Here is a 12,288-nt window from a genome sequence, read left to right on the forward strand (position 1 = left end):
CTTTCATGTTGTTGACGCCAAATTCTGACCCTACCATCAGAATGTCGCAGCAGAAATCGAGACTCATCAGACCAGGCAACGTTTTTCCAATCTTCTACTGTCCAATTTCAATGAGCTTGTGCAAATTGTAGCCTCAGTTTCCTGTTCTTAGCTGAAAGGAGTGGCACCCGGTGTGGTCTTCTGCTGCTGTAGCCCATCTGCCTCAAAGTTGGATGTACTGTGCGTTCAGAGATGCTCTTCTGCCTACCTTGGTTTTAACGGTTGGCTATTTGAGTCACTGTTGCCTTTCTATCAGCTCGAACCAGTCTGCCCATTCTCCTCTGACCTCTGGCATCAACAAGGCATTTCCGCCCACAGAACTGCCGCTCACTGGATGTTTTTTTTTTTTCGGACCATTCTCTGTAAACCCTAGAGATGGTTGTGCGTGAAAATCCCAGTAGATCAGCAGTTTCTGAAATACTCAGACCAGCCCTTCTGGCACCAACAACCATGCCACGTTCAAAGGCACTCAAATCACCTTTCTTCCCCATACTGATGCTTGGTTTGAACTGCAGGAGATTGTCTTGACCATGTCTACATGCCTAAATGCACTGAGTTGCCGCCATGTGATTGGCTGATTAGAAATTAAGTGGTAACGTGCAGTTGGGCAGGTGTACCTAATAAAGTGGCCGGTGAGTGTATATCTATATCTATATATCTATCTATCATATACACACCCTGTATATTATTACATTTATTTGCAAGCATTTCTGTAACATTTGGTTCTTTTTCATTTTACCAATAAAGGTTCATTCACACTACGGAATCCGCACGGAGAACTTCTGTATAGCGAGGTCTACAACTCTGTACTCTGACCCAGGAAGTCTCCCTCACCTTCCAAATCATAGCAGATCCACTTCAGGTTGGGGCTTGCATCAGGGGACAGGGCTGTGTCTCTTTATAGCGTTAACCCCTCTCTCCCCATACAGAGAGTACTGCATGCATGTGACCACATCTGCCCTGCTAATTCCTTCCGGCACCATGCAGTCTGTCAGTCCTTTTGTTTCCCATCCTCTCCTTTCCTGCTATAATGTGCCTGTTACACCAATATGATATTAGAGGGGTAGTGCAGCGAAAAAGGTTTTCTCCCATTCCCTCCCCACATGAAAAGTAATATAGATCTATAATATACATAGGTAGCTAGAGATGAGCGAACCGGGTTCAGGTTCGAGTCCATCCGAACCCGAACTTTCGGCATTTGATTAGCGGGGCCTGCTGAACTTGGATAAAGCTCTAAGGTTGTCTGGAAAACATGGATACAGCCAATGACTATATTCATGTTTTCCACATAGCCTTAGGGCTTTATCCAAATTCAGCAGCCACCGCTAATCAAATGCCGAAAGTTGGGGTTTGGATGGACTCAAGCATGCTCGAGGTTCGCTCATCTCTATAGGTAGCAAATTCAAGCCCCTTACCCTACTTTCGCTGGTCCTGCTGGCTACCGGAAGTGGCTTACTTCCGGGTTTGGGCAGGACCATGTTACAGCCTCGGGCGCCAACTTGGGAAGAGACGTAGGGCCCATATGTCACGATCAGGGGTGTTCCTCGGACTCCTACGCACTCCCTCACGCTCTTAAGCGCTGCTATTGGGTTAGCCTCTATCTACAGTAATGGCACTATTAGAACTGCAAGTCCCAGCGCACCCGATGGCCATACACTGGACTGTCATGTGTATGGCCATCGGGTCCGCTGGGACTTGTAGCTCTAATAGTACTGACATTACTGTAGATAGCACGGCAGGGTAAAGCAGGTCATACACTGAACTGACAGTATACGACTTGCTTTACCCTGCCGCGCATTACCCCATATACACCTACATGTGCCGCCGTTCCCCATACTGTGCAGTCACTATATGGTATACGCTTGGTATCTCCATAGGGAGGAGGGCATTCCCTGAAGCTGATCCCGGCACCGGACAGCCCAGCAGCGAACTATCCACCTACCGGGAGGATCAGAGAGCATCGGCGGGATGCTCTGAGCTGTGGCGCAGCAATCACGGAGGTGCAGTGGCCGGAGGCGGCCAGTGAACAGCGCTGACAGCTACCGAGCAAGCTCAGAGTGTCCGGGGCTTGGGAGCTGTCAGCGCTGCTCACTGGCCGCCTCCGGCCACTGCACCCCTGTGATTGCTGCGCCACAGCTCGGAGCATCCCGCCGATGCCCTCTGCTCCTCCCGGGAGGTGGATAACGGAGCGGGGCAGAGAGGTGTTTGCTGTTGGGCTGTCCGGGGCCGGTGCACTGCGGGGTCAGGCCCAAGGAGTGCCCTCCCCCCATGGAAAAATAAAAGTGCTATGCCTCTTAAGAAGGCGGGGAGGAACATTGCACTAATTTGGCCTGGACATCTGTGCATCAATGAGCTCGGTCTTGAAGGGGTTAAGGGGTTAAAGGAAATCACATCAGCAGGTTATGGTATCTACAAACCCTCTCTACAAACTTACCTTGCTTTTCCAACAGGATCTTATCTGTATATTACTGATAAAAAAATCTTGTGACATAGCTTTATAGAACAGTGTATTAAAGCACTAATGTCTTTGCCATCAAAAACACTGTGTGTGTGGGGGACAGGTACATTTGGCAACTTAGCTAAAGGAGAACTCCGGCCACAACTAAAAATCCGGTGTAGGCAGGAAGGTGGGGGAACATAAAGAATGTATAGCTACGTGTAGGGTGCCCTTGCAGTGCCACATCACTAGCTCTCTGACAGCCACCGAATATTTATTTTCTCCTAGCTTCCTGCTACGACCCAGGGAAAAAGTACCCACTCAGCGGCATCCCACCTCAGTCACAGAGTGGCTGAGTAGTCATTCCCAAGCACGGGTTAACACACTACAGGAGTAGTGAAGGCCAACAGGATCTGGGAGCATTAACGCTGTGCTTAGGGGGCAAGGGTAACTATACATTCTTTACTATGTTCCCCTGAACCCCCTGCACAGAATTTTTACTTGTGGATGGACTTCTAAACAGACCTATAATAAGCAAAATATAATACGCCAACACAAATGTATTCTTCTCTTCAGGAAGAAACAGAAAAGCACCTGAGCCTCACCTGAACAAGGCTTCCTTATCGAACACAGTATCAGCAGGCATGTTTACTGGTATCAAGAGATCTGGGTGAGAATCAAAGTGAATGAAGCTAATGTTACTAGCAGGCAAGTGCTTCGATCCAATAGCTCGATAGATAAATGGCAGCACCTGGGGAAAACAACAAAAGATGTGTTCATAGAAGCTGTAATTAACTCCTCCTAATAATGTATTATTTGTGAGAAGTGCACATGGAGCAGGTTATTTCATATCCGGCCGCAATAGGCAAAATAGCAACCAGACTCCATGCAGTCAAACAAAACATTTATCATTGTAGCTATTCCTTTTTTTGTGGAAAGCGACCATATCTTATTGTATTTCTACCAGTTCTAGTAAGTTACTAGAAATGTATAATTTTAGTCAAAATAAATAGTACTATACCTTATAGTGTCAGTGGTAATATATATATATTTTTTTTTTTTTTGCAGAAATCAATAGTCCAGACGATTTTAAGAAACTTTGTAATTGGGTTTATTAGCCAAATCTGCCATTATCTGCATGTAAAAAGCCTTTTCCCAGGTCCCCCCCTTCTCTCCTTTCTCTTTCTGTCATCTACTCCTCAGAATCAGGAAATCTCGACTGTTTTTTCATCAGTTGGATCTGTCTGGTCTATGAAGAGGGGAGGGGGGAGGGGGAAGGAGATTAGCAGGCAGCTGAGAGCTGAGAACAAAGGATTGCTGGAGGGGGGGGGAGGGAGCTATTCAGAGCCCTAATTAGAGGTCAGAGAGGTCAGTGGTGACTGTCAGAGGAGAGAGCCTGAGATGTGAATGTAAATCAACTCTTTGTTGTCCTGTTTTGCTGCTTTTACTTTCTCTCTCCATAGGAAAACCATGAAGACAGGGGGGAGAGCTTCAAACTGCTTTTTCATGATAAAAATTCACTTTTCGGCTAATAAATCCAATTAGATAGTTTCTTAAAATCGCCTGTACTATTGATTTCTGCAATATAATTTTTAACGACAGTGACACTAAGTCTCATTCTGTAACATGCACTTGCACCATGACAGCACCAGGAGAGACTGTCTGCCCCCAAAGACCAGACGCCTGTAGGGATAAAGAGGCAAAACCTCCCACCTATCCCCACTGTTTACAAAAACAAGAGGCTGAGAGGGAGCATGAGAATAAATATAAAGTGCAAGTGCTACAAACATATCTCCTATAGTCTCCCTGACATAGAAATGCCTGTCCCCAGTGGGGCAATCAGCTTCCAAAATTAGTGAAACCAAAGCAAGGTGCCAATGCAGCTAAGTATGTATACCTCAATGTCCGATGGTCCATGGGCACCTCTCTTTCCCCAATGCACGTTTCGTGTACCAGAGCTTAATCACGGGGCAGCACTTGCACTTTATATTTATTCTCATGCTCCCCTCTGATACCTATGTGCTTCCCTTATAATTGTTCTGTCCAGGTGGGATGTGGTGTACCCATACCACTTCTGCATTTCTGCTTATACATTAAATATATCTTTTTAATCATGTTATTTTGGAATATGTTTAATAAAAGATTTGTGATTTGAATATTTCTAAGTGGTGTATTTTTGTAGGATTTCTATGTGAATGGTCCCCTTCTCCATGTAGTATAACTTTGTAATGTGTGTTATTTTGTGAATAAATGTTTAGCGCCGCACTACCCCTTTAACACTAATTCAGAGCCAGAGAAAGGGAATAACAATGGTGCTCTGGTCTCTGGGAACTCAAATTACCAGTGAGTTGTAACTACTTTTCCCATCGACCATGACAGCACAAGGAGAGTTTAGATATAAAATCCATAGGATGGGAACACTGCTTGCAAAACACATATTACAATAAACACAAATGATATGTCAGAGGCATCAGCAATATCCCAATATCAGACAAGGTCTAAAAATGTAGTAGTATGGGACCCAGCCCTACAAGTCGCTTCAATAGAAGCTCCTACCTTCTCCGTCAGTGTCACTGTTACACAACTTTCAAAATCTAAATCAACAGTGAATGCGAGTCATTTGATTGACAGCTGTGACACTCTGTACTGGCGTGACTTCATGTGTTTTGTCACATAGGCTAGGGCAGTGCTTCTCAATTCCAGTCCTCAGGCCTCACCAACAGGTCATGTTTTGAGAATATCCCATACAAAGAACAGCTGTGCACTGAGTATAATTATATCACCTGTGAAATACTAAAGAAATCCTCAAAACATGACCTGTTGGTGAGGCCTGAGGACTGGAATTGAGAAGCACTGGGCTAGGGAAATGGCCTCCCTGATGCACCTAGTACCCTGTTTCCCCGAAAATAAGACAGTCTTATATAGATTTGTCTTATATAGATTTTGCTCCCAAAGATGTGATATGTCTTACTTTCAGGGCATGTCTTGTTTGTTCACACCTTCCTAGTCCTGACTCTCCCCTCACTGTCCCATCAGTCCCTTAAGTTCTGACTCTCCCCTCACTGTCCCATCTCTCCCTTCACTGTCCTATCAGTCCCTTAAGTTCTGTCTCTTCCCTCACTGTCCCATCAGTCCTGACTCTCCCCTCACTGTCCAAAACTGGGGCAGTCAGTACTATACAAAACTGACCCCTAGCACTCTCCCCCTAGTGTAGCAGACTTTAGTTGCCACATGTACCACCGGCAGCAGCAGAATTCCTCATAGGTGATGCAGTGGATCAGACCTCAGAAGACGGATGACACACAACTCTACAGATTTTCCAAATTTGCCGCCCGGCGCCCACGGAAGACCGGAGGTTCTGCCTCTTCCGGCACTTAACATCAGCGCACCCGCCCCCCCCACAAAGGCACCCCTGAAAGACTAGGCCTCAGGCCTCACCTCCGCCGACCGCCGGAAGTAGGCCGCAAATGCGCGACCACTAGGCTGTAGTGTTGCACGATGCACCGAAATATCGATACTACTATCGATATTCCGGGCGAAAAAACGATTCGGTACCAGGATTTCCTGGTATCGACTTTATTTTGAGCTGCCTAATAGCGCAGCTTAAAATAAAGTACAGTGCAGAGAACACGGCCGGCGGCTAGCTGAGCGCTGGCGGTGTTCTCTGTGTGCCGCCCCCTCCTCAGCCCGCGCACCCTCTGCTCACAGCCACGCGAACTTCAAATAGCCGACACTCAGCGGTGGCTAGTGCGGGCTAGTTTACTGAGTGCATACCGCTGTCACAACTGACAGCGGCATATGACAACTCCTGAGCAGCTCCAGGGGTGAGAAGAGTGAGAAGCGTACGGAGAGGGTTAACTTGGACTGAGGAGGAGGCACGGACAGAAGGTGAGAGAGACAGCAGCTGCACGGGGGAGGGCAGACACACAGGAAGCGCTGCAGGAGACGCGGCCCTCCCGGAACAACAGCAAGTGATAGATGTGGTGCCGAACACTTAATCACCAGCACTGAGGCACCCTCCGCTGACCCTGCCTGAGTAGAAGGGCTGTCACCCTGGGAATGCTTGTCTTATCCGGGGAGAAAGGTGAGCGCTGTGCTTGCTGAACATTTAGAATGACTGCAGCTGTACAGTCTGTGCAGTCTGCGGTACCGCTCTCCACACGCTACAGGGGTGGCCTGCTCTCTGTGTTATTAACAGACTGAGACACCCCTGGTGGGCATACACCTTCCTCATAGCTCCTCCACCTGTCCTTGTTGCAGGGCAGCATTATAATAATGACAGGGCCTTATTGGAGCCCCTTACACACTGGGGGCTGCCATAGTGTATGATCAGCATCCCCCAACACACTGGGGGCTGCCATAATATGTGGTCAGCAGTCCTCTATAAACTGGTGGCTGCCATGGTGTACTTAAGAAACTGCTAGTGTGCATCTATCCCCCTCCAGGAGCCATTGCAGTGGCCATTCATGTCCCCCCCTGGGGGCCCACTGATACAGTGGCAGTAGATCTAATCCAGGACTTGGGGTGAAGGGTTGGGGGTCTGCTGCACAACTGCAACTCCCAGCATACCTCCTTGTCCACAACTCCCAGCAGGTATGTTGGGATTTGTTGTGCACAATGAGGTATGCTGGGAGCTGCATCCCAGCATCATAGCCGCAGTTTGGTCGGGGGGGGGGGGGAAGGGAAATGTCATTACATTTGTATTTTTTTAGCATTTTTTTCCCAAAACTTTATTAAGTATTGAACTGGTATCGAGTATTGAAATAAAAAATCTGGTATCGGTATCGGACTCAAAATTCTGGTATCGTGACATCCCTACTAGGCTGCAGCACCTGCCACAGCACGACCATTCCCGGGATGCGCGCATACAAAGGAAAGGTCCGGAGACCGAAGCAACGAAAAACTCTCTGCGCACCCCCGTTATGTAAGGGATTGGCGCGAGGAGAACCAGCGGGCCATCCTCTACCCGATATCCGAAGATCCAGGGTAACGGTGTTTGCTTTTGGACTTGCAGGAAAATAATAAAACAAGTAAAAGCACCTATCCTCGTGCCCCATAGCGTCGCTGCAGGACCCTGACTTTGCAGCTGAAAGAGCTGGTTTTCAGCAAAAGAGGACATCTGGAGGCAGTGAAGGGGACCTGGGAGCGGTGCAACGCAGGCAAGGGTGACTTTACTCACACCCCCTGTGGAAGCCATTTTTACTGATCTTTACTGATAAGAATTTCTCTACAGATTTAAAGAACCTGATTACTAAAGCCCCTATTCCACGGGGCAACTATGAGGAGCAAACGAGCGCAGTCAGCCTCGTTCCCTGCTCGCTACTGCCGCTCGTAATAGAGGGTGAGAGCTGGGGGGCTGGTGATCGTCCGGGCAGCCCATAGCATATAGCAGCGGTCTGCTGGCGCCACTCCTATTACACGGAGCGACGGCAGCAGATTGTTGCTGTATGACTCATTTGTCTTTCAACAACGTTGAAAGACAAATGACTGCAACAATCAGCTGACATTTTTCATGTCAGCTGATCGTTGCCTTCTATTACACAAGTCGATTATCGGCAGATAATCATTCCGTGTAATAGGGCCTTAAAGGAGTAGTGCGGCGCTAAGAAATTATTCACAGAAAAACACACATTACAAAGTTATACAACTTTGTAATGTATGTTATGTCTGTGAATCGCCCCCTTCCCGTGTCCCCCCACCCCTGGTGTTGGTGCATTATACATACCTGATCCGTGTCGCGGATGTCCATCTTGTACCAGATATCTTCGAACGGCCAGCCGAATCGCTCCGACCGTCCCTAGTGCCGGCCGCCTTCTGCAGCATCATCAGATGCTCAGCCGTGATGATTACCTGTTACTGTTACCAATTAAAGTAGAACCTACACTTAGGAGCCTTTTAGTTAACAGGACCCACAGCTCAAGTTGTAAGCGATTAGGTGCAACCTTTTTTACCTGGGCGTGGAGAGAAAGTAGAAAAGGGCCCCAAGATAGATGACTGAGAATCTTTGTGAGGACCCAAGTGTGTGATACAGACATATGGCCCAGGCATTTCTGGCCCAAACGGGATCTAACCCTGCCCCCCCCCCCCCCATCTTCTCTTAACACCCTTAAAGTTTATCTGTCAATTCAAACAACCTTGCAGAATCAGGTTCTATCAGGCAAAAGAGCCTCTCTCTGTACTTCCCAGTGTACTGGGGGGAATGCTGCTGCCCAGCGTATTGGGGGTGACCTGGAGCTCCGTGGACAGTGACGTCCTCCCTTCCTTGGTGGCTGCATAGGAGACACGCAGCCCACCTGGGGAGGAAGGACATCACTGTGCACAGAGAGCCTGGTCACCCAGGAACTGCCTGGTGGGGAGCCCCTCTCTGGCTGCCACCCACACGTTTAGAGCGCTGATTCCAGTCATTATGACAAGAATCCTCACTTCTGTAAACATTGGTGTCTAAACATCTTCAATAACTGTGAGCTGAACAATAGCTCAGACGACAATTATCTCCTCTGATTCTGTTTGGACACCGAGCAATATTCAAGTACCGAACAAAACTTCTGGGAATAAATGTGGTTCGAATGTTTAAGGGTGGTATTACACAGGCCGATGGGGACCCGATAATACCTGTAAACGAGCAGCGATCTGATAGATCGTCGCTCGTTTACTGGACCTATTACACGGCCCGATAATCATTAAACAAGGGCTGCAGGGACGATGTCCTTGCAGCCCTTGCTTAACTACATACATTACCTATCCACGTTCCAGGGCTGCTGCTGCAGTCTTCTTCTCCACGGGTCCCGCGCGCTCTAACTTCAGAGTGGCCTGTCAGCTGACAGGCCTCTCAGCCAATCTTCTGTCATCTTACAGTCACACGGTATCCATGTTTTCCTGGAAGCCCTGGGGCAGCATCCATCTTCTGTCATCTTACAGTCACACGGTATCCATGTATTTCTGGCAGCAGTGGGGCAGCATCCATCTTCTGCAGCCGCAGAGAATGAAACACCAAGCATTCAGGTTTAGATAATGTTGTTTGGATACATTTTGACAGGTTAGTGAAACACCAGTCCATTGCAGAAATTGCAGCAATGGGGCAAGGTAGAAAGTACAGATCATAGCACAAAAAGGGTTTTACTTTTTTTTTTTTTTTTTTAAAGCAAATAAAATAAATGTTATACAAGCTGCATATATTTGCAATCGTACATGGGGAACATATATAACATGTCAATGTTACCATAGGGGAATGGCATAAACACATTGGCGTGGACCTTGAAGTTCAGCAGCCAGCATATACGTCCCCACCAAACAATGCCCCGATATAATATAGCCAAGCAGCTGCATTCATCCCCCATGCCCCTGCGTCACCTCTTCCTATGGCGAGCACCGCACATACATCTGTTCTAGTTATACAGCGCGTATTGCAGAGAGCGGGACACATAGACTGGGGGACATGTGTATACTACCAGAACGGTATACCTACATCGTGGTGGTCCTCCACCACCCACACCGGCAGCTCCGCATAACGCCTGAGCCGCTGCCCGGGGGTGAGGTGGGCGCTCATCTCCGCACAGGTCGCCGCCGGGTTCCGCTCTAATCCCCTCACTCTTTCCCCCAAGATCATCAGCTGCCGCTCGGGACAGGACAGCACCGGCCCTGAGCGCTGATTGGTCGTTGTAGTGCAGCACGTGGACAGGAACTGTACAGACAATACTGACCAGTCTGGCCGCCATCTTTACTACGGGCATATTCCCTGTGTGCTGTTGACAATGCCACCTATATAACGGAGCATCCGGACTTACACCCCGCGCTTTAGCTACGCCTTTATCATCCCGGTGCACTGACACAGGCAGAACCAGGTCTGTCCCTATAATATTTCTCCCTGCGCAATAAGACACGTCACAGAGCAGCTAACTGTGAGAAGATTCAGTTACCGCTATTGTATAAACGTGTCGCTCAAATTATCTGTCATATAGGAAACATAGACGCACGCCAATCACATGATAAGCCCTTCATAAAGATGGTGGTCTGCTGCTTCTCAGTACTATTGGCCCGCCTTGTCATGTGTGTGATTGGCATGGGTTACCGCCAATTGACGTATCGGGATTACCCCACGTGACTTCCAGTCTCGGAGTAAGTGGGCGGGATATCCCGTGCCTGTGCTGCCTGCTCTCTGTGTATAGTGAGTATGATGTTCCCTTATTTTATGCAATAGGTTGTTGTACGGTGAATGTGATGTGCCCATATTATTATCTAATATAGATAGCTGGCTGCTCTCTGTATGGTGGGTGTGATGTGTTGTTATTATTATCTAATATAGATAGCTGGCTGCTCTCTCTATGGTGGGTGTTATGTGTTGTTATTATTATCTAATACAGGATAGCTGGCTGCTCTCTGTATGGTAATTGTGATGTGTTATTATATGGTATATATAGCTGGCTGCTCTCTGTATAATGAGTGTGATGTGTTATTCTATGATATAGGTAGCTGGCTGCTCTCTGTATGATGAGTGATGTGCTCTTATTATATCATAGCTGGCTGCTCTCTATGATGAGTGATGTGCTCTTATTATATGATACCTGGCTGCTCTCTGTATGATGAGTGATGTGCTCTTATTATATCATAGCTGGCTGCTCTCTATGATGAGTGATGTGCTCTTATTATATGATACCTGGCTGCTCTCTGTATGATGAGTGATGTGCTCTTATTATATCATAGCTGGCTGCTCTCTATGATGAGTGATGTGCTCTTATTATATGATACCTGGCTGCTCTCTGTATGATGAGTGATGTGCTCTTATTATATGATACCTGGCTGCTCTCTGTATAATGAGTGTGATGTGTTATTCTATGATATAGGTAGCTGGCTGTTCTCTGTATGATGAGTGTGATGTGCTCTTATACAATGTTATATTTTAAATAAATATTGAAATAAATGAATTCTTGATTTATTTTACTTCAGGTAATGTCTTTACAGACAGGAAGAGGAGGGCAATCGGCTAGAGGAGGTCAGACAGCTTCAATGCAGACTTACCGGCCTCAAAATGTAAGGCCTACCCAGATACAGCAGCAGTCTTCTGGGCAATATTCCTATGACACTCAAAGTACTCCTCCTCCCACCTTTTCTAACCTTCCGAATACAAGTTACATGCCTCCTAGGCCAGACTACATGTGTTATCCACCCCCTGTTACCCCACCAACACAAAGTACAATAAATCAGTGTGTGCCCAGACCAACTTATACCGTCAGGCAAAGTTACCCAATGCCTCCTTGTTTTCCCCCTGTTCCTCCTTCTACACTTGGACCAAGTAATCCCCCGCCTGCTGGGCCGCCCACTGCACAAAGCACTTATCCTTACATGGTACCTCCTCTAATGCCACCACCGCCTATTATGCCCCCACCATTGCCTCATGTAGGCTATCAACCAGTATATCCCTCTGGGTACCCACCACAATCCTTTCCACCACCGCCACCTCCACCTCAGCCAGTATCTAACTTTAATAGCTACCAACAGAATTCAGCATCTTTTCAAGGCAGCAGCCATTACCGGCACACTAGTCACAGTCAGTACCAAGCTGATAAGCCACAGAGTGATCACAGGGCCCTAGATAGGGGTAAACATTATGATGCCCATCGACACAGAGAGTACAGCCATAGTGACAGACACCGTTCTGAAAAACTTTGTGATCGAAGAGATCGTGGGAGGAGTCCTGACCGTACAAGAAGGCCAGATAGCAGTCGACGTAGATCAGAGTATGAATACAGCAGGACCCCGTCTCATGGAAGAACCCCTCCACGGCATGGAAGTTATGAACGTAACAGGTAGGTTAG

General features: G+C 47.6%; 2 protein-coding genes across 4 annotated transcripts in view; one reads left to right on the forward strand and one right to left on the reverse strand.

Moving 5' to 3' along the window:
* The window catches only part of C2H5orf22 (chromosome 2 C5orf22 homolog), a 41,688-nt gene extending 31,248 nt beyond the window's left edge, over positions 1–10,440 (reverse strand). Inside the window, exons 1-2 of one of the 2 annotated variants that reach the window (XM_069958136.1) lie at positions 9,942–10,440; positions 3,082–3,227 (exon numbers count right to left, since the gene is read on the reverse strand). In XM_069958136.1, the coding sequence (XP_069814237.1) occupies positions 3,082–3,227; positions 9,942–10,082 (287 nt within the window). In that variant the 5' untranslated portion in view covers positions 10,083–10,440. The remainder of the gene's footprint in view (positions 1–3,081; positions 3,228–9,941) is intronic. The other variant, XM_069958137.1, reaches the window with a different exon arrangement.
* DROSHA (drosha ribonuclease III) overlaps positions 10,183–12,288 on the forward strand; it is a 214,898-nt gene continuing 212,792 nt past the window's right edge. Inside the window, exons 1-2 of one of the 2 annotated variants that reach the window (XM_069958135.1) lie at positions 10,183–10,640; positions 11,420–12,279. In XM_069958135.1, the coding sequence (XP_069814236.1) occupies positions 11,423–12,279 (857 nt within the window). In that variant the 5' untranslated portion in view covers positions 10,183–10,640; positions 11,420–11,422. Of the gene's footprint in view, positions 10,641–10,679; positions 10,743–11,419; positions 12,280–12,288 lie in introns of those variants that run through there. The other variant, XM_069958134.1, reaches the window with a different exon arrangement.

Source organism: Dendropsophus ebraccatus, chromosome 2 (assembly GCF_027789765.1).
Source record: "Dendropsophus ebraccatus isolate aDenEbr1 chromosome 2, aDenEbr1.pat, whole genome shotgun sequence".
In the NCBI taxonomy this organism is placed as follows: Eukaryota; Metazoa; Chordata; class Amphibia; order Anura; family Hylidae; genus Dendropsophus; species Dendropsophus ebraccatus.